This window comes from Ranitomeya imitator, chromosome 2, assembly GCF_032444005.1.
Source record: "Ranitomeya imitator isolate aRanImi1 chromosome 2, aRanImi1.pri, whole genome shotgun sequence".
Taxonomy (NCBI): Eukaryota; Metazoa; Chordata; class Amphibia; order Anura; family Dendrobatidae; genus Ranitomeya; species Ranitomeya imitator.
Genome location: NC_091283.1, coordinates 314,847,510 through 314,874,782, shown reverse-complemented (window position 1 = coordinate 314,874,782; position 27,273 = coordinate 314,847,510). Strand labels below are relative to the sequence as shown.

At 50.7% G+C, this 27,273-nt stretch overlaps 1 protein-coding gene across 1 annotated transcript; it reads left to right on the top strand.

The window, feature by feature from the left end:
* Positions 1-541: 541 nt before the first annotated feature.
* On the top strand, positions 542-20,545 carry LOC138663433 (oocyte zinc finger protein XlCOF8.4-like). Its single transcript, XM_069749639.1, has 7 exons — positions 542-626; positions 13,502-13,651; positions 13,781-13,957; positions 14,040-14,163; positions 14,247-14,344; positions 16,100-16,190; positions 19,635-20,545. Exons 2-7 carry the CDS (start codon positions 13,574-13,576, stop codon positions 20,000-20,002), a joined length of 936 nt encoding a protein of 311 aa, XP_069605740.1. The 5' UTR covers positions 542-626; positions 13,502-13,573; the 3' UTR covers positions 20,003-20,545.
* Positions 20,546-27,273: the final 6,728 nt, after the last annotated feature.

The following is a 27,273-nucleotide window of genomic DNA, read 5'->3' as shown; positions in this document are numbered from 1 at the left end:
TCCATTATTCTCTATGTGGAGTGCGGCTCTGCGGGTGGAGGTCGGTGCTGGAGGCTCCATTATTCTCTATGTGGAGTGCGGTGCTGGAGGCTCCATTATTCTATATGTGGAGTGCGGCTCTGCGGGTGGAGGTCGGTGCTGGAGGCTCCATTATTCTCTATGTGGAGTGCAGCTCTGCGGGTGGAGGTCGGTGCTGGAGGCTCCATTATTCTCCATGTGGAGTGCGGCTCTGCGGGTGGAGGTCGGTGCTGGAGGCTCCATTATTCTCTATGTGGAGTGCGGCTCTGCGGGTGGAGGTCGGTGCTGGAGGCTCCATTATTCTCTATGTGGAGTGCGGCTCTGCGGGTGGAGGTCGGTGCTGGAGGCTCCATTATTCTCTATGTGGAGTGCGGCTCTGCGGGTGGAGGTCGGTGCTGGAGGCCCCATTATTCTCTATGTGGAGTGCGGCTCTGCGGGTGGAGGTCGTTGCTGGAGGCTCCATTATTCTCTATGTGGAGTGCGGCTCTGCGGGTGGAGGTCGGTGCTGGAGGCCCCTTTATTCTCTATGTGGAGTGCGGCTCTGCGGGTGGAGGTCGGTGCTGGAGGCTCCATTATTCTCTATGTGGAGTGCGGCTCTGCGGGTGGAGGTCTGTGCTGGTGGCTCCATTATTCTCTATGTGGAGTGCGGCTCTGCGGGTGGAGGTAGGTGCTGGAGGCTCCATGATTCTCTATGTGGAGTGCGGCTCTGCGGGTGGAGGTAGGTGCTGGAGGCTCCATGATTCTCTATGTGGAGTGTGGCTCTGCGGGTGGAGGTCGGTGCCGGAGGCTCCATTATTCTCTATGTGGAGTGTGGCTCTGCGGGTGGAAGTCGATGCCGGAGGCTCCATTATTCTCTGTGGAGTGCGGCTATGCGGGTGGAGGTCGGTGCCGGAGGCTCCATTATTCTCTATGTGGGGTGCGGCTCTGCGGGTGGAGGTCGGTGCCGGAGGCTCCATTATTCTCTATGTGGGGTGCGGCTCTGCGGGTGGAGGTAGGTGCTGTAGGTTCCATTATTCTCTATGTGGAGTGCGGCTCTGCGGGTGGAGGTCGGTGCTCGAGGCTCCATTATTCTCTATGAGGAGTGCGGCTCTGCGGGTGGAGGTCGGTGCTGGAGGCTCCATTATTCTCTATGTGGAGTGTGGCTCTGTGGGTGGAGGTAGGTGCTGGAGGCTCCATTATTCTCTATGTGGAGTGCGGCTCTGCGGGTGGAGGTCGGTGCTGGAGGCCCCATTATTCTCTATGTGGAGTGCGGGTGGAGGTCGGTGCTGGAGGCTCCATTATTCTCTATGTGGAGTGCGGCATTGCGGGTGGAGGTCGGTGCTGGAGGCTCCATTATTCTCTGTGTGGAGTGTGGCTCTGCGGGTGGAGGTCGGTGCTGGAGGCTCCATTATTCTCGGTGTGGAGTGCGGCTCTGCGGGTGGAGGTAGGTGCTGGAGGCTCCATTATTCTCTATGTGGAGTGCGGCTCTGCGGTGGAGGTCGGTGCTGGAGGCTCCATTATTCTCTATGTGGAGTGCGGCTCTGCGGGTGGAGGTCGGTGCTGGAGGCTCCATTATTCTCTATGTGGAGTGCGGCTCTGCGGGTGGAGGTCGGTGCTGGAGGCTCCATTATTCTCTATGTGGAGTGCGGCTCTGCGGTGGAGGTCGGTGCTGGAGGCTCCATTATTCTCTATGTGGAGTGCGGCTCTGCGGGTGGAGGTCGGTGCTGGAGGCTCCATTATTCTCTATGAGGAGTGCGGCTCTGCGGGTGGAGGTCGGTGCTGGAGGCTCCATTATTCTCTATGTGGAGTGCGGCTCTGCGGGTGGAGGTCGGTGCTGGAGGCCCCATTATTCTCTATGTGGAGTGCGGCTCTGCGGGTGGAGGTCGGTGCTGGAGGCTCCATTATTCTCCATGTGGAGTGCGGGTCTGCGGGTGGAGGTCGGTGCTGGAGGCTCCATTATTCTCCATGTGGAGTGCGGCTCTGCGGGTGGAGGTCGGTGCTGGAGGCTCCATTATTCTCTATGTGGAGTGCGGCTCTGCGGGTGGAGGTCGGTGCTGGAGGCTCCATTATTCTCTATGTGGAGTGCGGCTCTGCGGGTGGAGGTCGGTGCTGGAGGCTTCATTATTCTCTATGTGGAGTGCGGCTCTGCGGGTGGAGGTCGGTGCTGGAGGCTCCATTATTCTCTATGTGGAGTGCGGCTCTGCGGGTGGAGGTCGGTGCTGGAGGCTCCATTATTCTCTATGTGGAGTGCGGCTCTGCGGGTGGAGGTCGGTGCTGGAGGCTCCATTATTCTCTATGTGGAGTGCGGCTCTGCGGGTGGAGGTCGGTGCTGGAGGCTCCATTATTCTATATGTGGAGTGCGGCTCTGCGGGTGGAGGTCGGTGCTGGAGGCTCCATTATTCTCTATGTGGAGTGCGGCTCTGCGGGTGGAGGTCGGTGCTGGAGGCTCCATTATTCTCCATGTGGAGTGCGGCTCTGCGGGTGGAGGTCGGTGCTGGAGGCTCCATTATTCTCTATGTGGAGTGCGGCTCTGCGGGTGGAGGTCGGTGCTGGAGGCCCCATTCTCTATGTGGAGTGCGGCTCTGCAGGTGGAGGTCGGTGCTGGAGGCTCCATTATTCTCTATGTGGAGTGCGGGTGGAGGTCGGTGCTGGAGGCTCCATTATTCTCTATGTGAAGTGCGGCTCTGCGGGTGGAGGTCGGTGCTGGAGGCTCCATTATTCTCTATGTGGAGTGCGGGTGAAGGTCGGTGCTGTAGGCCCCATTATTCTCTATGTGAAGTGCGGCTCTGCGGGTGGAGGTCGGTGCTGGAGGCTCCATTATTCTCTATGTGGAGTGCGGCTCTGCGGGTGGAGGTCGGTGCTGGAGGCTCCATTATTCTCTATGTGGAGTGCGGCTCTGCGGGTGGAGGTCGGTGCTGGAGGCTCCATTATTCTCTATGTGGAGTGCGGGTGGAGGTCGGTGCTGGAGGCTCCATTATTCTCTATGTGGAGTGCGGCTCTGCGGGTGGAGGTCGGTGCTGGAGGCTCCATTATTCTCTATGTGGAGTGCGGGTGGAGGTCGGTGCTGGAGGCTCCATTATTCTCTATGTGGAGTGCGGCTCTGCGGGTGGATGTCGGTGCTGGAGGCTCCATTATTCTCTATGTGGAGTGTGGCTCTGCGGGTGGAGGTAGGTGCTGGAGGCTCCATTATTCTCTGTGTGGAGTGCGGCTCTGCGGGTGGAGGTCGGTGCTGGAGGCTCCATTATTCTCTATGTGGGGTGCGGCTCTGCGGGTGGAGGTCGGTGCTGGAGGCTCCATTATTCTCTATGTGGAGTGCGGCTCTGCGGGTGGAGGTCGGTGCCGGAGGCTCCATTATTCTCTATGTGGAGTGTGGCTCTGCGGGTGTCGGTGCTGGAGGCTCCATTATTCTCTATGTGGAGTGTGGCTCTGCGGGTGGAGGTCGGTGCTGGAGGCTCCATTATTCTCTATGTGGAGTGTGGCTCTGCGGGTGGAGGTCGGTGCTGGAGGCTCCATTATTCTCTATGTGGAGTGCGGCTCTGCGGGTGGAGGTCGGTGCTGGAGGCTCCATTATTCTCTATGTGGAGTGTGGCTCTGCGGGTGGAGGTCGGTGCTGGAGGCTCCATTATTCTCTATGTGGAGTGCGGCTCTGCGGGTGGAGGTCGGTGCTGGAGGCTCCATTATTCTCTATGTGGAGTGCGGCTCTGCGGTGGAGGTAGGTGCTGGAGGCTCCATTATTCTCTATGTGGAGTGCGGCTCTGCGGGTGGAGGTCGGTGCTGGAGGCTCCATTATTCTCTATGTGGAGTGCGGCTCTGCGGGTGGAGGTCGGTGCCGGAGGCTCCATTATTCTCTATGTGGGGTGCGGCTCTGCGGGTGGAGGTCGGTGCCGGAGGCTCCATTATTCTCTATGTGGAGTGCGGCTCTGCGGGTGGAGGTCGGTGCTGGAGGCTCCATTATTCTCTATGTGGAGTGCGGCTCTGCGGGTGGAGGTCGGTGCTGGAGACTCCATTATTCTCTATGTGGAGTGCGGCTCTGCGGGTGGAGGTCGGTGCTGGAGGCTCCATTATTCTCTATGTGGAGTGCGGCTCTGCGGGTGGAGGTCGGTGCTGGAGGCTCCATTATTCTCTATGTGGAGTGCGGCTCTGCGGGTGGAGGTCGGTGCTGGAGGCTCCATTATTCTCTATGTGGAGTGCGGCTCTGCGGGTGGAGGTCGGTGCTGGAGGCTCCATTATTCTCTATGTGGAGTGCGGCTCTGCGGGTGGAGGTCGGTGCTGGAGGCTCCATTATTCTCTATGTGGAGTGCGGCTCTGCGGGTGGAGGTCGGTGCTGGAGGCTCCATTATTCTCTATGTGGAGTGCGGCTCTGCGGGTGGAGGTCAGTGCTGAAGGCTCCACTATTCCCTATGTGGAGTGCGGCTCTGCGGGTGGAGGTAGGTGCTGGAGGCCCCATTATTCTCTATGTGGAGTGCGGCTCTGCGGGTGGAGGTCGGTGCTGGAGGCCCCATTCTCTATGTGGAGTGTGGCTCTGCGGTGGAGGTAGGTGCTGGAGGCTCCATTATTCTTTATGTGGAGTGCGGCTCTGCGGGTGGAGGTCGGTGCTGGAGGCTCCATTATTCTCTATGTGGAGTGTGGCTCTGCGGGTGGAGGTCGGTGCTGGAGGCTCCATTATTCTCTATGTGGGGTGCGGCTCTGCGGGTGGAGGTCGGTGCTGGAGGCTCCATTATTCTCTATGTGGAGTGCGGCTCTGTGGGTGGAGGTCGGTGCTGGAGGCTCCATTATTCTCTATGTGAAGTGCGGGTGGAGGTCGGTGCTGGAGGCTCCATTATTCTCTATGTGGAGGTCGGTGCTGGAGGCTCCATTATTCTCTATGTGGAGTGTGGGTGGAGGTCGGTGCTGGAGGCTCCATTATTCTCTATGTGGAGTGTGGCTCTGCGGGTGGAGGTCGGTGCTGGAGGCTCCATTATTCTCTATGTGGAGTGCGGCTCTGCGGGTGGAGGTCGGTGCTGGAGTCTCCATTATTCTCTATGTGGAGTGCGGCTCTGCTGGTGGAGGTCGGTGCTGGAGGCTCCATTATTCTCTATGTGGAGTGCGGGTGGAGGTCGGTGCTGGAGGCTCCATTCTCTATGTGAAGTGTGGCTCTGCGGGTGGAGGTCGGTGCTGGAGGCTCCATTATTCTCTATGTGGAGTGCGGCTCTGCTGGTGGAGGTCGGTGCTGGAGGCTCCATTATTCTCTATGTGGAGTGCGGGTGGAGGTCGGTGCTGGAGGCTCCATTCTCTATGTGGAGTACGGCTCTGCGGGTGGAGGTCGGTGCTGGAGGCTCCATTATTCTCTATGTGGAGTGTGGGTGGAGGTCGGTGCTGGAGGCTCCATTATTCTCTATGTGGAGTGCGGCTCTGCTGGTGGAGGTCGGTGCTGGAGGCTCCATTATTCTCTATGTGGAGTGCGGGTGGAGGTCGGTGCTGGAGGCTCCATTCTCTATGTGGAGTACGGCTCTGCGGGTGGAGGTCGGTGCTGAAGGCTCCTTTCTCTATGTGGAGTGCGGCTCTGCGGGTGGAGGTCGGTGCTGGAGGCTCCATTATTCTCTATGTGGAGTGCGGCTCTGCGGGTGGAGGTCGGTGCTGGAGGCTCCATTATTCTCTATGTGGAGTGCGGCTCTGCGGGTGGAGGTCGGTGCTGGAGGCTCCATTATTCTCTATGTGGAGTGCGGGTGGAGGTCGGTGCTGGAGGCTCCATTATTCTCTATGTGGAGTGTGGCTCTGCGGGTGGAGGTCGGTTCTGGAGGCTCCATTATTCTCTATGTGGAGTGCGGCTCTGCGGGTGGAGGTCGGTGCTGGAGGCTCCATTATTCTCTATGTGGAGTGCGGCTCTGCGGGTGGAGGTCGGTGCTGGAGGCTCCATTATTCTCTATGTGGAGTGCGGTGCTGGAGGCTCCATTATTCTATATGTGGAGTGCGGCTCTGCGGGTGGAGGTCGGTGCTGGAGGCTCCATTATTCTCTATGTGGAGTGCAGCTCTGCGGGTGGAGGTCGGTGCTGGAGGCTCCATTATTCTCCATGTGGAGTGCGGCTCTGCGGGTGGAGGTCGGTGCTGGAGGCTCCATTATTCTCTATGTGGAGTGCGGCTCTGCGGGTGGAGGTCGGTGCTGGAGGCCCCATTCTCTATGTGGAGTGCGGCTCTGCAGGTGGAGGTCGGTGCTGGAGGCTCCATTATTCTCTATGTGGAGTGCGGGTGGAGGTCGGTGCTGGAGGCTCCATTATTCTCTATGTGAAGTGCGGCTCTGCGGGTGGAGGTCGGTGCTGGAGGCTCCATTATTCTCTATGTGGAGTGCGGGTGAAGGTCGGTGCTGTAGGCCCCATTATTCTCTATGTGAAGTGCGGCTCTGCGGGTGGAGGTCGGTGCTGGAGGCTCCATTATTCTCTATGTGGAGTGCGGCTCTGCGGGTGGAGGTCGGTGCTGGAGGCTCCATTATTCTCTATGTGGAGTGCGGCTCTGCGGGTGGAGGTCGGTGCTGGAGGCTCCATTATTCTCTATGTGGAGTGCGGGTGGAGGTCGGTGCTGGAGGCTCCATTATTCTCTATGTGGAGTGCGGCTCTGCGGGTGGAGGTCGGTGCTGGAGGCTCCATTATTCTCTATGTGGAGTGCGGGTGGAGGTCGGTGCTGGAGGCTCCATTATTCTATATGTGGAGTGCGGCTCTGCGGGTGGAGGTCGGTGCTGGAGGCTCCATTATTCTCTATGTGGAGTGCGGCTCTGTGGGTGGTGGTCGGTGCTGGAGGCCCCATTATTCTCTATGTGGAGTGCGGATCTGCGGGTGGAGGTCGGTGCTGGAGGCTCCATTATTCTCTATGTGGAGTGTGGCTCTGCGGGTGGAGGTCGGTTCTGGAGGCTCCATTATTCTCTATGTGGAGTGCGGCTCTGCGGGTGGAGGTCGGTGCTGGAGGCTCCATTATTCTCTATGTGGAGTGCGGCTCTGCGGGTGGAGGTCGGTGCTGGAGGCTCCATTATTCTCTATGAGGAGTGTGGCTCTGCGGGTGGAGGTCGGTGCTGGAGGCTCCATTATTCTCTGTGTGGAGTGCGGCTCTGCGGGTGGAGGTCGGTGCTGGAGGCTCCATTATTCTCTATGTGGAGTGCGGCTCTGCGGGTGGAGGTCGGTGCTGGAGGCTCCATTATTCTCTATGTGGAGTGCGGCTCTGCGGGTGGAGGTCGGTGCTGGAGGCTCCATTATTCTCTATGTGGAGTGCGGCTCTGCGGGTGGAGGTCGCTGCTGGAGGCTCCATTATTCTATATGTGGAGTGCGGCTCTGCGGGTGGAGGTCGGTGCTGGAGGCTCCATTATTCTCTATGTGGAGTGCAGCTCTGCGGGTGGAGGTCGGTGCTGGAGGCTCCATTATTCTCCATGTGGAGTGCGGCTCTGCGGGTGGAGGTCGGTGCTGGAGGCTCCATTATTCTCTATGTGGAGTGCGGCTCTGCGGGTGGAGGTCGGTGCTGGAGGCCCCATTCTCTATGTGGAGTGCGGCTCTGCAGGTGGAGGTCGGTGCTGGAGGCTCCATTATTCTCTATGTGGAGTGCGGGTGGAGGTCGGTGCTGGAGGCTCCATTATTCTCTATGTGAAGTGCGGCTCTGCGGGTGGAGGTCGGTGCTGGAGGCTCCATTATTCTCTATGTGGAGTGCGGGTGAAGGTCGGTGCTGTAGGCCCCATTATTCTCTATGTGAAGTGCGGCTCTGCGGGTGGAGGTCGGTGCTGGAGGCTCCATTATTCTCTATGTGGAGTGCGGCTCTGCGGGTGGAGGTCGGTGCTGGAGGCTCCATTATTGTCTATGTGGAGTGCGGCTCTGCGGGTGGAGGTCGGTGCTGGAGGCTCCATTATTCTCTATGTGGAGTGCGGGTGGAGGTCGGTGCTGGAGGCTCCATTATTCTCTATGTGGAGTGCGGCTCTGCGGGTGGAGGTCGGTGCTGGAGGCTCCATTATTCTCTATGTGGAGTGCGGGTGGAGGTCGGTGCTGGAGGCTCCATTATTCTCTATGTGGAGTGCGGCTCTGCGGGTGGATGTCGGTGCTGGAGGCTCCATTATTCTCTATGTGGAGTGTGGCTCTGCGGGTGGAGGTAGGTGCTGGAGGCTCCATTATTCTCTGTGTGGAGTGCGGCTCTGCGGGTGGAGGTCGGTGCTGGAGGCTCCATTATTCTCTATGTGGGGTGCGGCTCTGCGGGTGGAGGTCGGTGCTGGAGGCTCCATTATTCTCTATGTGGAGTGCGGCTCTGCGGGTGGAGGTCGGTGCCGGAGGCTCCATTATTCTCTATGTGGAGTGTGGCTCTGCGGGTGTCGGTGCTGGAGGCTCCATTATTCTCTATGTGGAGTGCGGCTCTGCGGGTGGAGGTCGGTGCTGGAGGCTCCATTATTCTCTATGTGGAGTGCGGCTCTGCGGGTGGAGGTCGGTGCCGGAGGCTCCATTATTCTCTATGTGGGGTGCGGCTCTGCGGGTGGAGGTCGGTGCCGGAGGCTCCATTATTCTCTATGTGGAGTGCGGCTCTGCGGGTGGAGGTCGGTGCTGGAGGCTCCATTATTCTCTATGTGGAGTGCGGCTCTGCGGGTGGAGGTCGGTGCTGGAGACTCCATTATTCTCTATGTGGAGTGCGGCTCTGCGGGTGGAGGTCGGTGCTGGAGGCTCCATTATTCTCTATGTGGAGTGCGGCTCTGCGGGTGGAGGTCGGTGCTGGAGGCTCCATTATTCTCTATGTGGAGTGCGGCTCTGCGGGTGGAGGTCGGTGCTGGAGGCTCCATTATTCTCTATGTGGAGTGCGGCTCTGCGGGTGGAGGTAGGTGCTGGAGGCTCCATTATTCTCTATGTGGAGTGCGGCTCTGCGGGTGGAGGTCGGTGCTGGAGGCTCCATTATTCTCTATGTGGAGTGTGGCTCTGCGGGTGGAGGTCGGTGCTGGAGGCTCCATTATTCTCTATGTGGGGTGCGGCTCTGCGGGTGGAGGTCGGTGCTGGAGGCTCCATTATTCTCTATGTGGGGTGCGGCTCTGCGGGTGGAGGTAGGTGCTGTAGGTTCCATTATTCTCTATGTGGATTGCGGCTCTGCGGGTGGAGGTCGGTGCTGTAGACTCCATTATTCTCTATGTGGAGTGCGGCTCTGCGGGTGGAGGTCGGTGCTGGAGGCTCCATTATTCTCTATGTGAAGTGCGGGTGGAGGTCGGTGCTGGAGGCTCCATTATTCTCTATGTGGAATGCGGGTGGAGGTCGGTGCTGGAGGCTCCATTATTCTCTATGTGGAGTGTGGGTGGAGGTCGGTGCTGGAGGCTCCATTATTCTCTGTGGAGTGCGGCTCTGCTGGTGGAGGTCGGTGCTGGAGGCTCCATTATTCTCTATGTGGAGTGCGGGTGGAGGTCGGTGCTGGAGGCTCCATTCTCTATGTGGAGTGTGGCTCTGCGGGTGGAGGTCGGTGCTGGAGGCTCCATTATTCTCTATGTGGAGTGCGGCTCTGCTGGTGGAGGTCGGTGCTGGAGGCTCCATTATTCTCTATGTGGAGTGCGGGTGGAGGTCGGTGCTGGAGGCTCCATTCTCTATGTGGAGTACGGCTCTGCGGGTGGAGGTCGGTGCTGGAGGCTCCATTATTCTCTATGTGGAGTGTGGGTGGAGGTCGGTGCTGGAGGCTCCATTATTCTCTATGTGGAGTGCGGCTCTGCTGGTGGAGGTCGGTGCTGGAGGCTCCATTATTCTCTATGTGGAGTGCGGGTGGAGGTCGGTGCTGGAGGCTCCATTCTCTATGTGGAGTACGGCTCTGCGGGTGGAGGTCGGTGCTGAAGGCTCCATTCTCTATGTGGAGTGCGGCTCTGCGGGTGGAGGTCGGTGCTGGAGGCTCCATTATTCTCTATGTGGAGTGCGGCTCTGCGGGTGGAGGTCGGTGCTGGAGGCTCCATTATTCTCTATGTGGAGTGCGGCTCTGCGGGTGGAGGTCGGTGCTGGAGGCTCCATTATTCTCTATGTGGAGTGCGGCTCTGCGGGTGGAGGTCGGTGCTGGAGGCTCCATTATTCTCTATGTGGAGTGCGGCTCTGTGGGTGGTGGTCGGTGCTGGAGGCCCCATTATTCTCTATGTGGAGTGCGGCTCTGCGGGTGGAGGTCGATGCTGGAGGCCCCATTATTCTCTATGTGGAGTGCGGATCTGCGGGTGGAGGTCGGTGCTGGAGGCTCCATTATTCTCTATGTGGAGTGTGGCTCTGCGGGTGGAGGTCGGTTCTGGAGGCTCCATTATTCTCTATGTGGAGTGCGGCTCTGCGGGTGGAGGTCGGTGCTGGAGGCTCCATTATTCTCTATGTGGAGTGCGGCTCTGCGGGTGGAGGTCGGTGCTGGAGGCTCCATTATTCACTATGTGGAGTGCGGCTCTGCGGGTGGAGGTCGGTGCTGGAGGCTCCATTATTCACTATGTGGAGTGCGGCTCTGCGGGTGGAGGGCGGTGCTGGAGGCTCCATTATTCTCTATGTGGAGTGCGGCTCTGCGGGTGGAGGTCGGCGCTGGAGGCAACATTATTCTCTATGTGGAGTGCGGTTCTGGGGGTGGAGGTCGGTGCTGGAGGCTCCATTATTCTCTATGTGGAGTGTGGCTCTGCGGGTGGAGGGCGGTGCTGGAGGCTCCATTATTCTCTATGTGGAGTGCGGCTCTGCGGGTGGAGGTCGGTGCTGGAGACTCCATTATTCTCTATGTGGAGTGCGGCTCTGCGGGTGGAGGTCGGTGCTGGAGGCTCCATTATTCTCTATGTGGAGTGCGGCTCTGCGGGTGGAGGTCGGTGCTGGAGGCTCCATTATTCTCTATGTGGAGTGCGGCTCTGCGGGTGGAGGTCGGTGCTGGAGGCTCCATTATTCTCTATGTGGAGTGCGGCTCTGCGGGTGGAGGTAGGTGCTGGAGGCTCCATTATTCTCTATGTGGAGTGCGGCTCTGCGGGTGGAGGTCGGTGCTGGAGGCTCCATTATTCTCTATGTGGAGTGTGGCTCTGCGGGTGGAGGTCGGTGCTGGAGGCTCCATTATTCTCTATGTGGGGTGCGGCTCTGCGGGTGGAGGTCGGTGCTGGAGGCTCCATTATTCTCTATGTGGGGTGCGGCTCTGCGGGTGGAGGTAGGTGCTGTAGGTTCCATTATTCTCTATGTGGATTGCGGCTCTGCGGGTGGAGGTCGGTGCTGTAGACTCCATTATTCTCTATGTGGAGTGCGGCTCTGCGGGTGGAGGTCGGTGCTGTAGACTCCATTATTCTCTATGTGGAGTGCGGCTCTGCGGGTGGAGGTCGGTGCTGGAGGCTCCATTATTCTCTATGTGGAGTGCGGCTCTGCGGGTGGAGGTCGGTGCTGGAGGCTCCATTATTCTCTATGTGGAGTGCGGCTCTGCGGGTGGAGGTCGGTGCTGGAGGCCCCATTATTCTCTATGTGGAGTGCGGCTCTGTGGGTGGTGGTCGGTGCTGGAGGCCCCATTATTCTCTATGTGGAGTGCGGCTCTGCGGGTGGAGGTCGATGCTGGAGGCCCCATTATTCTCTATGTGGAGTGCGGATCTGCGGGTGGAGGTCGGTGCTGGAGGCTCCATTATTCTCTATGTGGAGTGTGGCTCTGCGGGTGGAGGTCGGTTCTGGAGGCTCCATTATTCTCTATGTGGAGTGCGGCTCTGCGGGTGGAGGTCGGTGCTGGAGGCTCCATTATTCTCTATGTGGAGTGCGGCTCTGCGGGTGGAGGTCGGTGCTGGAGGCTCCATTATTCACTATGTGGAGTGCGGCTCTGCGGGTGGAGGGCGGTGCTGGAGGCTCCATTATTCTCTATGTGGAGTGCGGCTCTGCGGGTGGAGGTCGGCGCTGGAGGCAACATTATTCTCTATGTGGAGTGCGGTTCTGGGGGTGGAGGTCGGTGCTGGAGGCTCCATTATTCTCTATGTGGAGTGTGGCTCTGCGGGTGGAGGGCGGTGCTGGAGGCTCCATTATTCTCTATGTGGAGTGCGGCTCTGCGGGTGGAGGTCGGTGCTGGAGGCTCCATTATTCACTATGTGGAGTGCGGCTCTGCGGGTGGAGGGCGGTGCTGGAGGCTCCATTATTCTCTATGTGGAGTGTGGCTCTGCGGGTGGAGGTCGGTGCTGGAGGCCCCATTATTCTCTATGTGGAGTGCGGCTCTGCGGGTGGAGGTCGGTGCTGGAGGCTCCATTATTCTCTGTGTGGAGTGCGGCTCTGCGGGTGGAGGTCGGTGCTGGAGGCTCCATTATTCTCTATGTGGAGTGCGGCTCTGCGGGTGGAGGTCGGTGCTGGAGGCTCCATTATTCTCTGTGTGGAGTGCGGCTCTGCGGGTGGAGGTCGGTGCTGGAGGCTCCATTATTCACTATGTGGAGTGCGGCTCTGCGGGTGAAGGTCGGTGCTGGAGGCTCCATTATTCTCTGTGTGGAGTGCGGCTCTGCGGGTGGAGGTCGGTGCTGAAGGCTCCATTATTCTCTATGTGGAGTGCGGCTCTGTGGGTGGAGGTCGGTGCTGGAGGCCCCATTATTCTCTATGTGGAGTGTGGCTCTGCGGGTGGAGGTCGGCGCTGGAGGCTCCATTATTCTCTATGTGGAGTGCGCCTCTGCGGGTGGAGGTCGGTGCTGGAGGCTCCATTATTCACTATGTGGAGTGCGGCTCTGCGGGTGGAGGTCGGTGCTGGAGGCTCCATTATTCTCTGTGTGGAGTGCGGCTCTGCGGGTGGAGGTCGGTGCTGAAGGCTCCATTATTCTCTATGTGGAGTGCGGCTCTGCAGGTGGAGGTCGGTGCTGGAGGCTCCATTATTCTCTATGTGGAGTGCAGCTCTGCGGGTGGAGGTCGGTGCTGGAGGCTCCATTATTCTCTATGTGGAGTGCGGCTCTGTGGGTGGAGGTCGGTGCTGGAGGCCCCATTATTCTCTATGTGGAGTGTGGCTCTGTGGGTGGAGGTCGGTGCTGGAGGCTCCATTATTCTCTATGTGGAGTGTGGCTCTGCGGGTGGAGGTCGGTGCTGGAGGCTCCATTATTCTCTATGTGGAGTGCGGCTCTGCGGGTGGAGGTCGGTGCTGGAGGCTCCATTATTCTCTATGTGGAGTGCGGCTCTGTGGGTGGTGGTCGGTGCTGGAGGCCCCATTATTCTCTATGTGGAGTGCGGATCTGCGGGTGGAGGTCGGTGCTGGAGGCTCCATTATTCTCTATGAGGAGTGTGGCTCTGCGGGTGGAGGTCGGTGCTGGAGGCTCCATTATTCTCTGTGTGGAGTGCGGCTCTGCGGGTGGAGGTCGGTGCTGGAGGCTCCATTATTCTCTATGTGGAGTGCGGCTCTGCGGGTGGAGGTCGGTGCTGGAGGCTCCATTATTCTCTATGTGGAGTGCGGCTCTGCAGGTGGAGGTCGGTGCTGGAGGTTCTAGATGTAAAGAGGAAAACTAAATACTGTATAATAATAAATCTCCTCATATGTTTCCCTTATTATCTCCAGTAATTGTATTATTACACAGGATTTTTATGATGTTACATCGGCTCATCTTCTCATTCAGGTCTCTACAATATCGGATCCTCTCAGTGAAGATCTTCTATAGAAGAGAATTTTCCTGATTTACCCATCAAAGATGGATATGGACAGAGACAAGATGGCGGAGAGGATATTACACCTCACCCTAGAGATCCTCTTCCGTCTTACTGGAGAGGTGAGAGATTCTGATGACGTCACATTACATCATTCTAATCTATGGGAATAACAGATGGACAGAACTGGGGAGGTGAGGACTCTAGAAATGTCTATAGTGAAATTTATGAATTTGTCTCTCCATTACCAGGATTACATAGTAGTGAAGACCTCTAGTGAGCGCTGTCAGGACCCTGTGTCTGAGGGATGGGGAAGACCACTGAGCCCAATCACGGGGCCTCCACCTCACCCCCTGATACATGAGGACATCAATGGCCAGAAGATCCTAGAACTCGCCTACAAGATGATTGAGCTGCTGACTGGAGAGGTGACACTGCTGGGAATGCTGGGACATTATACAGTAACACTATGAAGGGATCGGGGGATGACTGTATCATTGTATGTGTCAGGTTCCTATAAGGTGTCAGGATGTCGCCATCTATTTCTCCATGGAGGAGTGGGAGTATTTAGAAGGACACAAAGATGTGTACAAGGATGTCATCATGGAGGTTCCCCAGCCCCTCACATCACCAGGTAATAGACAGGACTAAATACACGCGGCCTATAATTATCTGTATGTAAAGAATGAATTCAGTCCCTGTATGTGTTTCCTCCAGATCTATCCAGTAAGAGGACAACACCAGAGAGATGTCCCCGTCCTCTTCTTCCACAGGACTGTAAACAAGAAGATCCCAATGTCTCTCAGAATCATCAGGTAGATGGAGAGAAGGTGTCATGAGATCTCCCCTCTGATGTGTAGGCGGCTGTGAAGGTCTTGTACTGTTATGACCTGGTGGTTAGGAGCACCCGGAATGACCTGATAGTTAAACCTCACACAGGACGAGCTCTGGGATGTGGGAACTCTGCTGACCGCAAGCCCTAATCCTATCACACACACTAGAAATATCCGTGGAGCGCTCCTGACCAGACCTAGGCGCCTCGTCACAGCCTAAGAACTATCTAGCCCTAGAGATGGAAAATAAAGCCTACCTTGCCTCAGAGAAATTCCCCAAAGGTAAAGGAAGCCCCCCACATATATTGACTGTGAGTAAAGATGAAAGTCACAAACGCAGAAATGAAACAGGTTTCAGCAAAGGGAGGCCAGACTTACTAAATAGACAGAGGATAGGAAAGGTAACTTTGCGATCAGCACAAAAACCTACAAAAGACCACGCAGAGTGTGCAAAAAAGACCTCCGCACTGACTCACGGTGCGGAGGGGCCACTCTGCATCCCAGAGCTTCCAGCTAGCAAGACAAAATCATGATAACCAGCTGGACAAGAAAACAGTGATCAAATAAAGACTATCAGGAACTTAGCTTCTGCGGGAGAAGGCAGGACACCAGAGAGATCCAGGAGCGAACTGAACAAATGCAAAAACATTGACAGCTGGCATGGAGTAACGATCTGAGAGGAGTTAAATAGAGCAGCCAACCAAAGGATAAACCACGTCACCTGTGTAAGGAACCTCAGAAGCAGCAGCTTCACTCATAGCCACCAGAGGGAGCCCATAGACAGAACTCGCCGAAGTACTATTCACGACCACAGGAGGGAGTTCGACAACAGAATTCACAACATTGTACTCAGTCTTGTTTTATTCACCAGTATTATATGTTTTATACTTGTGTAATGAGAACGGTGGAGATGGCAGGCAGGGCTGCCACCAGGAGTTTCGGTGTCCCATACTGGCAAAACTTTCGGGCCTCTGCCAAGGCTACACCCCTCCAGCTCTGCCTCCAACTCTTGAACCTTCCACAGTCCCACTGCCCACTCATAGAAAAACTCTGCATCTGTATCTGTATAATGCATCCCATAGTCATATATAGTTGAATAATACATCCCCTTAGGAGTATAATGCACTCTATAGTACTATAATGCACCTCCTAGTATAATGCACCCCCATAGTAGTATAATGCACCCCCATAATAGTATAATGCACCCCCATAGTAGTACAATGCACCTCCATAGTAGTATAATGCACCTCATTGTATAATGCCCTCCCATAGTGGTATGATGCACTTCATGGTATAATGCACCCCCATAATAGTATAATACACCCCCATACTAGTATAATGCAGCATCATACTGCAGCTTTACAAAAAAAAAGTTTATCCTGACCTGGCTGAGGTCCAGCGGTGTCCTCCACCTGATACATCTGAGGCGTGTACCATCATATGTGAGTGTCATTATATGCCGGCAATGTGCCCTCTGAAAACAGCTGCCAGCTTGTGATCTCCCGCAAGGCAACAGATTTTAACTTGCCGTGCGTCTGATGATGCATGATCAGTTGAGCCGCTGGGGCCCGTAGAGGAGAGGCAGCCTGCTGCGAGCCCCCTCTGCTCGCCAGGCCCTATTCGCCAGTAACGGCTATAATGCTCTGATGGCGGAACTGATGGCAGCATTATAGTCACATCTATGATCAGCTATCTTTTCTATTCATCTGTCTGTGACTTTTACAATATTTGTTTCAGGGTAAAGATCTGACCCATATTAATACTACAGAGACATATGTGAGGGGTGGTGAGTGGTGTAAAGAGGAGATTCCTACAAATGACTACCCAGGTAAGTAGTATCCACTAAATGCAGAGAAGTCACAGATTCTTCTCAGTCTCCGGCTATGGCTGCTTTATCGGTTGTATAGCCCGGTCGTATCACAATCGGGTGTTCACCACTTTGCCTCTAGACCTCAACATTCTCCTCCATCCAAACTTTGACACATCAGCTCTAAACTGTTATAAAAAGAAGTATTTGAATGTCTAATATTTCTTCTTGAAACTTATCTGACATCTACCATTGGTCCTTATAATAGTTTAGCTTGAAAGAGCCACTGAGCCCCATACTCTAATTACCCCAGAGAGGTTTCACCACTAGTTACTCATTTATTACTGACTAGATGGTGGCTGTTAATATATTGCACAGCCACGTAATATATTGCACAGCCACGTAAGGGAGAACTACAATACCCAGATAGATTAGCGAAATTAGGATTATTTAGTCTAGAAAAAAGACGACTGAGGGGCGATCTAATAACCATGTATAAGTATATAGGGGGACAATACAAATATCTCGCTGAGGATCTGTTTATACCAAGGAAGGTGACGGGCACAAGGGGGCATTCTTTGCGTCTGGAGGAGAGAAGGTTTTTCCACCAACATAGAAGAGGATTCTTTACTGTTAGGGCAGTGAGAATCTGGAATTGCTTGCCTGAGGAGGTGGTGATGGCGAACTCAGTCGAGGGGTTCAAGAGAGGCCTGGATGTCTTCCTGGAGCAGAACAATATTGTATCATACAATTAGGTTCTGTAGAAGGACGTAGATCTGGGGATTTATTATGATGGAATATAGGCTGAACTGGATGGACAAATGTCTTTTTTCGGCCTTACTAACTATGTTACTATGTTACTATGTAATATATTGCACAGCCACGTAGTATATAGCACAGAGACGTAGTATTTAACACTGCCCACGCAGTATATAACACAGGCCACGTATTATAGAGCACAGCGATGTAGTATATTGCCTAGCCACGTAATATATACCACAGCCAGTATATAGTACAGCCCATATAGTATATAGCACAGAGATGTAGTATATAACGCAGCCCACGTAGTATATAGCAATGTGGGCACCATATCCCTGTTAAAAAAAGAATTAAAATAAAAAATAGTTATATACTCACCTTCTGTTGGCCCCCGGATCCAGGCGAGGCCTTTGCCGATGCTCCTCGCGACGCTCCGGTCCCAAGAGTGCATTGCGGTCTTGCGAGATGATGACGTAGCGGTGTCGTGAGACCGCTACGTCATCACCTCGCGAGACCGCAATGCATGGACCGGTCACCGAAGCGTCCGGAGGAGCGGAAAAGGCGCCGGAATGTGAGTATATAATGATTTTTTTTAATTATTTTTTTTAACATTAGATCTTTTTACTATTGATGCTGCATAGGTAGCATTAATAGTAAAAAGTTGGTCACACAGGGTTAATAGCAGCGTTAACGGAGTGCGTTACACCGTGGCATAATGCGGTGTAACGCTGCCATTAACCCTGTGTGAGCGCTGACTGGAGGGGAGTATGGAGCCGGCACTGACGTCTGGGGAGTAGGGAGGGACTAATTCTCAGCCGGACTGTGCCTGGCGGCCGCAACCAATCAGCGACGCAGGATTTCCGGGACAGACAGACGGAAGTGACTGTTGAGTTTGATCATTTCAGTAGATGTGTTATTGTCTTTAGTCATAGTTTTTGACTACAGTAGTTACTGCTCAAATCCTTTGACTTAACCACTTCCCACAGTCCTTTTTTGTTCCTAATCGGGACCCAATTTTTCGAACCTGATGTGTGTCACTTTGCAGTGATAACTTTGGAATTTTTCACAAAGGATAATAGGAAACAAATGGACCTTACAAATTATTTTCCAACTTCTCTTGAATCTGACAGTACCCTATATACAATTGTACACTACTGTCTGGGCACATGGCAGGGTTAAGAAGCTATTTAGCTATTTGACTGCAGATCTTGCAGAAATAGTTTGCAGATACGATGCATTGGGGGCTCTGCTCGTGGTCACCTGGCAGCTCAAAAGATGGCCTCCATGAACAGACTTGGCGCTATCTACTCCATTTACAGATCCCAGGGATTGCCTTGTTCACTTACTTTAACCCTTCTACTTGGGTCTGATCTTAGACAGAGACCCCTAGGCTTTGGCCATGGTGTTACCTTCTGTTATGTGATGCGAGATGTAGCAAGAATAGTCAGGTAACCGGGTCAGTACCAGGAGAGCAGAGAAAATACAAAATCAGAAGACACAAGAGTAGTTAGTAAGCTAGCCAAGGTCACAACAGGAAACAAACAAGCCAGGAGAGGAGCACAGAGGAATTAACCAGAGGAGAAGGCTGTATCTGACAGCTTCCAACAATATGCTTCCAGCTTTAGGAGGGTGTGGTGCTTTCCAACTGGCTGGAGCAGGGAGCTGGATAACACATATCCATACTGCGAGACTGGATGGTACTACAAATCCCAGGCACCCTAATCTCAGTGGCAGGGCAGAGCGTGCGTCGCCCAGAGCTTCTGGTTTCGGTGTCTCCTCCATTACCAGTGCCGCCTGTAGAATGAATAAGGTCGTGCCTGGTAACAGAACCAAACATCACAGGAGCGGATCCCAGAGGAGATAGAATATACCATATGCAGAAGCCCTAATATGAGAAAATGGCAGAAAACCAGAGCAGTAGAAATCCCCATAAATTGACTTCATTTTGGAAATTATAACCCTCAGGGGATTAATGTATTGTAGTAGTGACTATGTTCAACCCAGAGCCACTTTCCAAAAATTAGTACGCAGTGGATGTTGGAGAGTGAAAACTGCAAATATTCCATTTTATTACCCAACACACAGTGCCCAGATTGTGATCCAGGAGACACACACATTGTATATTAAGTGGGTTCTTATCACTATAGTAATGCCAAATACATTATTATTTATTATCATTATTCATTTTTAGAGCGCCATTTATTCCTTGGCGCTTTACACGTGCTCTATACATGGATGCTAAATGTGGTTTGGGCACACTGCAAGGCTCAGAAGCGAGGGGAAAATTTGACTTTGGGAGAGCGGATATTGCTGGATTGGTGTATGGAAGCCATGGTGCTTTTCAAGAGCCTTTGAGCCACTTGTAATGTAGAAACCTGTTTTTCACTGACAGATGATGGACCTGAGTGGGGACTTGTTTTTTTGGGAGATGAGTAGAAGGTTTATTGGTATAATTTTCCTCAACATAACATTACTTGGTGACTTTTTACTCTATATTTCGGAGGCAGAATGGACAAACAGTTGAACACCACACTCTACTGGTTCATCCTATGAGATTTTCTATTAGACTGTGAGCTGTCATTGTCTTAGTGAATAATTACATATTCAACATAACTTGTCATGTTGTGGACAGTTTACGTACAAATGTTAAAATATGTAAAATTCAAGGAATTTTTTATGAAAACTAATTGGTTTTATTTTTAACAGATGACTGCACCAGGCGATCAGAGGGGCAGCTGACATCTTCAGTTTTTAAATCAGATAATCTTGAGATCCCACAGGATACAATTGAAGTGAATGCCATTATTCCAGATATACCATCATCCCTTCACAGCAAAGATCTATCGTCTGATCTTTTGAAACAGCTCCTGTCTTCTGATTCATTACCGACTACTAAGGAAAATCAAAGTCACAAAATAAGCATTAAAAAACAAATTGGTCCTGAAGTAAAGAAGCCATTTTCACTTTTAGAATATGGAAATCATTTTCCCCTCAAAGAATCTTTTCTTAAACATCAAAAAATTCACACAGCAGAGAATAGATTTTTTTTGTTCCAAGTGTGGGAGATGTTTTAACCAGAAGTGGAATCTTGTTATACACCAAAGAACTCACACAGGGGAGAAGCCTTTTTTATGTTCAGAATGTGGGAAATGTTTTAATCAGAAAGGGCATCTTGATAGCCACCAGAGAATCCACACAGGGGAGAAGCCTTTCTCATGTTCAGAATGTGGGAAATGTTTTAACCAGAAATCAAATTTGCTTAAGCACCAGACAACTCACACAGGTGAGAAGCCTTTTTCCTGTTCAGAATGTGGGAAATGTTTTAACTGGAAAGCATATCTTGATAGCCACCAGAGAATCCACACAGGGGAGAAGCCTTTCTCATGTTCAGAATGTGGGAAATGTTTTAACCAGAAATCCTATTTGGTTAAGCACCAGACAACTCACACAGGTGAGAAGCCTTTTTCCTGTTCAGAATGTGGGAAATATTTTAATCGGAAATCAGATCTTGTTAGACACCAAAGAATTCACACAGCGGAGAAGCCTTTTTCCTGTTCCTAATGTGGGAAATGTTTTATATGGAATTCAACTCTTTAATAAACATCAGAGACGTTGCACAGGGGAGAAGCCTTTTTCATGTTCAGAATGTTGGAAATATTTAACCAAAAATTGTAACTTCTTAAAACAGTTGTCTTACTACTAGGACAACACCTTGTCATTCCTTATGTTATGTTATGGAAAAAGGTTACCCTAGGCATGTTTTGGAAACAGATTATCAGGGTGCAACTAATAAAAGTAGACAACAGCTACTACACAAGCATGACGTCTCACGGGAAAGAACAAAGGATGTGATCAGGATCATAGGGACCTATGATCATCAACATCATAAAGTGAGGGAAATCATAAATAGACACTGGGACATCCTTTAAAATGGATTCGGACCTCAGGGATCTGTTAGGTCCTCACCCAGATATCACCTATAGAAGAGGAAAGTCACTAAAAGATGTATTTAAATCCAATCGAGATAAAGAAAGGCAGCACTCACCGATCCATCCGAGACAGGTATCTTTATTGTTAGAGATTAAAAGTCTTCACGGCCGGGGGTACAGATTCAAAAGAGTGCGGCAAGCCTGACGACGGCCGTTTCGCACCCTCCTGGTGCTTCTACGGGTTCAAACAGCAGTAAGAAACTTAATGTAACAGTTCACATAGGGGGTAATTGAGATTAATGTTACAATAACCTTACAATGGTTCGTATTTTCACACCAGACTTAATTCCTTCTTGACCGATGACCATATCCCCTCCTTTTTAACTCCACTATCAATATTAACGATATAGACTGTCGATACACGACCTCTGTCGCTCTCACCTCTTTTTAATGTATACAATTTGTTCCAAAAATTTTTTTTACTTTTTTCTAGTAATGTTACCAAAACCGACGATATAAATCATGAACCCACATAATTTTCTTCATTAACCTCTTCTACATCTTTTAAAGAAAGATGGACATGTCTACTCGGTCATCAAGACCCAAGGGGCCCATAGCTCTCGTCTCCATTATCCATCTAGCTTCTCTTCTTAACAATAGATTATGTAGGTCACCTCCCCTGGGTGGCAAACTGACTTTTTCTATCCCTGTGAAACTCATTACATTAGGGTCTCCTCCATGAGTATCCTGAATATGGGTAATAAGTCTGGGTACCCCTTTGCCTGAAGTAATAGATTTAAAATGTTCTCGGAATCGCATGTAAAGGCACCGTATGGTTTTGCCTATATAGAATCGCCCGCAAGGGCAGTAAACCACATAAACTACGTGCTTGGTCTTACAAGATATAAATTCGCTAACTTTGTGTTTAATGGGACCTATAGTGAGGACCTGACCTGTATTGTGATATTTGCAATAAGCGCAATGTCCGCACCTATGATTACCCTTCGGGGCACTTTGTTCCAACCAATTATTTTTTCCCGTGGACACCCGATTGCGAACCAATATGTCCCTCAATCTAGTGCATCGTCTGTTAGATATTAATGGACCTCTTTGTACTATCTCTGCTAGATCCCTATCCTTCTCTAAAAAATGCCAGTTTTTTTGTATGGCTGCTCTTATGTGATGGTCCATGGGACTATATTTAAAGCAAAACGTAAATCTTTTGCCTGTGGAATTACCAGCATTTCGTTCCATGTTGTTCGTACAAACTCTTTTATTGGCTTCCTGTAAGACTCTTTGTGGGTAGCCTCTTCTTTTTAATCTCTGGTTCAATTCCAATGACTGAGATTCTACCCCCTCCTTGGTATTGTTGACCCTATGTACTCTAAGGAGTTGGCTATACGGCAATGATTGTTTTGTGTGGGGTGGATGGTAGCTGTTATAATTATAATTACATTGTAAGGTTATTGTAACATTAATCTCAATTACCCCCTATGTGGACTGTTACATTAAGTTTCTTACTGCTGTTTGTATTAACGTTTGGTGCACAAAGCTGTTTTTAATTTAACTTTGTTTTTAAGTGTCTTGCACGTGAAGGGGGCGTGTCGGCATGGTGGGAGGAAGTGGTGAGAGGAGGGGTTTTTGCCTCTGATCGCCTTTTTCACCTGGCATGACGAGCGCTCATTCACTGACCCGTAGAAGCACCAGGAGGGTGCGAAACGGCCGTCGTCAGGCTTGACGCACTCTTTTGAATCTGTACCCCCGGCCGTGAAGACTTTTAATCTGTAACAATAAAGATACCTGTCTCGGATGGATCGGTGAGTGCTGCCTTTCTTTATCTCGATTGGATTTATTGGCATGTGTTGTCGGCAGAAGCACCCGAGGTCCGGCGGCTACCATCTCTGTTCACAGGCGTGAGAACTCAGCTGTGTCATTAGGAGGTGGTGCGGGCTACTGCGTTTCGGGAAAAGATGTATTGGTTTATAGCCACTGCAGTAGACCAAAACGTGGGGGCTCGTGGCATGATATCAGAGATTTTTTTAACTGCAGGTCTTCAGGGGTGGAATACATGGCCACCTGTCCCTGTACAAATGACTATATTGGCAAAACTAAGAGGGAGCTGCATAGGAGGGTAGGTGAACATATGGGGGACATCAGAAATAACAGGGGCACCACTCTAGCGAGACACATGAGACTTCAACATCTGGGTGATATGATGAATTTCAGATTTATGGCCATTGAGGTGATAATACGGGGGTAATATGGATAAAAATATCTTACAGAGAGAATGTGAATGGACCTTTAGAATGGACGCAATGACCCCTAAGGGGCTGAATGAACTATTGTCCTTTGCTTGTTTTCTGTAGCGTGGGGGCTTTAGGTAAAGTGATTTCTTTTTCTGGTCATTAGAGTGTTCCCCATTTACTGTTAGTTGGGAGGGACTTGATGTATGTCTCCATGAAGAAATTCTGGCTATGCTTTTACTCTAAAATTCATCCTTTGATAGGGTGATACATAGATTAGTATGATAAATATAACATACAATAGAAATCCTCTGACATATGGGTCTTCTATGTTAAAGAAACGGGCTAATCTTATATATGTTGTACTCCTACCGTTAGATCATGGGTAAGAGATAGGGCCACGTATTGGTATGATCTTTTTGACATTAAGCTGTATTCAGAATGGTACATTTTGAAAGAATAAGATATGCATATCTATATCATAAGCGGCAACAATTTACATTCACTGTTATGCTGCCGGCAGGCACTGGATGGCTAACATTTGCGATGCACAACCAGGAGTCTGCGCAGAAGCATCTAGTTGGTGTTTATTGGGTGGAACGCAATCAATGCGTCCCATCTAGATGCAAGCGCAATAGGCCCAGTGACGTCTTCACACACCTGAATCGAAAGGGTAGGTGTGTTCTGAAAGGAGCATGCGCAATACACGGTTGGATAACGCGAGAGTGCGTCCCACGGTGATTCTGTGCAGTATGCTGTATCTACGCAAGGTCGCAGAGGCGAACCTCTGGCTGAACCAGAAATGAGAGGGACATAGAGCCAGGGCGGCCTTTTTAAATCAGAGGTAGTGTATCAAAGTTCATAGCTTTCTGACACCATCGGGACACATGTTCTTAAATTGGGCCTCCTGATGAGCCGGAGAGGCGAAACGCGTTGCGGTACTTTGGAAAGGCGGACGGCATGCTTTGGCTGGATGAGTACTTTATTGATTTGTATCGGAATGTATACTCACCAGTATACTTACCTATATCTATGACAGCATATGTGCAGCACATCATATAGGGGCATTAACCACACAATTGAGTACATATTGAGATCTCAAATCTGAATGGCATAAAGACCCATTAGAATGTGGAATGAGAGCCAGCGTGCTGCATTGATCGAATTACTGTCCTAAACCTTTCTACGTGTTCTCCATTGTTTTTATGGCACGGTGTGGGGATTTGGATTCCTTAGACATAGGATTGTTCTGTGTATAGTGGTCAGGGGTACCCTCAGTTATATAATTGGGTAGAGGGACCCTGTGCATCCAATAGGGTTCATCAGGGACCCTAGAGCCAGCTGTCGTGGAGTGGGGGCACCACAACGTTCCCCCTTGGGCGCCAACCCCCGCAGACAGGCAGGTACCAGTTTAGGTATTAGTGTAGGAACACCTATCCCTATACCAGTTTGTTCACGGTGTGTTTTGTTTACATGGTATTACCACAGGGTTGGTGGTATTTTAATAATTTATAAATAAAAGTGGTTTTATGGGGTATTATATGATTTAGTACATTAATGTTTACCCTGGTTTAATATTAACAATTCAACAAGAGATTTGTCATTCCTTATGTTTGGTCTCATTAAAACAAAAATACTCATACACAGCTCCCTTGCCAGCGCCAATTCAGCGGTGTCAGGATTCATGTGAGGTTGTAACAGTACACAAGCCCTGCGCCCAATCGGTGCCGGCTTCACTGTCCCTGCCTTCGGAAGTATTGAACATAAACAGGAAACCAGAGCTGCGACTGCTCTCTACTTCCTCCTATTGTTTGATTTGAAGTTAGGGACAGTGACATCAGCGCTGATTGGCCGCAGGGCTCACATGACGTGACAAACTCACATGAGCTTCATGAACGCAAGTGCTGACACTGCTGGAACTGCATCGGCATGGAAGGTTTGAATAATTATTTTAACAGGATCAAACATAAGGCTTGAGAAGGGATTGTCCAAGTAAAGAACAACCCTTTTAAACATAAAAAAAAATCCCACACAGCGAGAAATCATTATCATACCTAGAGTGTAAAGAATGAATCACTTGAAAATTGTATTTTGTTGACTGTCAAAACTAGCTCTGACCTGGAGCAAATATATATACAATGGGGAAAATAACTATTGGATACTATACTGATTTTTGCAAGTTTTTCCAGCTACAAAGAATGAAGTCTGTAATTTTTTTTTGTAAGTACACTTCAACTGTAAGAGACAGAATCTAAAAATAAAAGCCAGGAAATAACATTTTATGATTTTTGCATATTTAACCCCTTTACCCCCAAGGGTGGTTTGCACATTATGGACCGGGCCAATATTTACAATTCTGACCACTGTCCCTTTATGAGGTTATAACTCTGGAACGCTTCAACGGATCCCGTTGATTCTGACATTGTTTTCTCGAGACATATTGTACTTCATGATAGTGGTAAAATTTCTTTGATATTACCTGCGTTTATTTGTGAAAAAAACGGAAATTTGGCAAAAATTTTTGAATTTTTATGCAATTAAATCACAGATATATGTCACACAAAATACTTAATAAGTAACATTTACCACATGTCTACTTTACATCAGCACAATTTTGGAACAAAAAATTTTTTTTGTTAGGGAGTTATAAGGGTTAAAAGTTGACCAGCAATTTCTCATTTTTACAATACCATTTTTTTTCACGGACCACATCTCATTTGAAGTCATTTTGAGGGGTCTATATGATAGAAAATACCCAAGTGTGACACCATTCTAAAAACTGCACCCCTCAAGGTGCTCAAAACCACATTCAAGAAGTTTATTAACCCTTCAGGTATTTCACAGGAATTTTTGGAATGTTTAAATAAAAATGAACATTTAACTTTTTTTCACAAAAAATTTACTTCAGCTCCAATTTGTTTTATTTTATCAAGGGTAACAGGAGAAAATGGACCCCAAACATTGTTGTACAATTTGTCCTGAGTACGCCGATACCCGACATGTGGGGGTAAACCACTGTTTGGGCGCATTACAGAGCTCGGAAGCGAAGGAGCGCCATTTGACTTTTCAATGCAAAATTGACTGGAATTCAGATAGGACGCCATGTTGCGTTTGGAGAGCCACTGATGTGTGTGTCATTAGAGTGTTCCCCATTTCCTGTTAGTTGGGAGGGACTTGATGTATGTCTCCATGAAGAAATTCTGGCTATGCTTTTACTCTAAAATTCATGCTTTGATAGGGTGATACATAGATTAGTATGATAAATATAACATACAATAGAAATCCTCTGACTTATGGGTCTTCTATGTTAAAGAAACGGGCTAATCTTATATATGTTGTACTCCTACCGATAGATCATGGGTAAGATATAGGGCCATGTATTGGTATGATCTTTTTGACATTAAGCCGTATTCAGAATGGTACATTTTGAAAGAATAAGACATGCATATCTATATCATAAGCGGCAACAATTTACATTCACCGATATGCTGCTGGCAGGCACTGGATGGCTAACATTTGCGATGCACAACCAGGAGTCTGCGCAAAAACATCTAGATGGTGTTTATCGGGTGGAACGCAATCGATGCGTCCCATCTAGACGCAAGTGCTATGGGCCCAGTGACGTCTTCACACACCTGAATCGAAAGGGTAGGTGTGTTCTGAAAGGAGCATGAAAAGGTGTGTTCTGAAAGGAGCATGCGCAATACACGGTTGGATAACGCGAGATCATGAGTGCGTCCCACGGTGATTCTGTCCAGTATGCTGTATCTACGCAAGGTTGCAGAGGCGGACCTCTGGCTGAACCGGAAATGAGACGGACATAGAGCCCGGGCCGGCCTTTTTAAATCAGAGGTAGTGTATCAAAGTTCATAGCTTTCTGACACCATCGGGACACATGTTCTTAAATTGGGCCTCCTGATGAGCGGGAGAGGTGAAACGCGTTGAGGCGGTACTTTAGAAAGGCGGACGGCATGCTTTGGCTGGATGAGTACTTTATTGATTTGTATCCAAATGTATACTCGCCAGTGTGTGTGTGAAGAAGAATTTTTATTGCCCCCGGCAAATAGCAGTTTCTGCGAAGGCTACTCACTCCTCCCTCCTCCCATCTAGTACTAGTTGGAACTGGTGTAAGACATGAGTTTCTTTGTTCTATTAAAGTTACATATCGCGGCA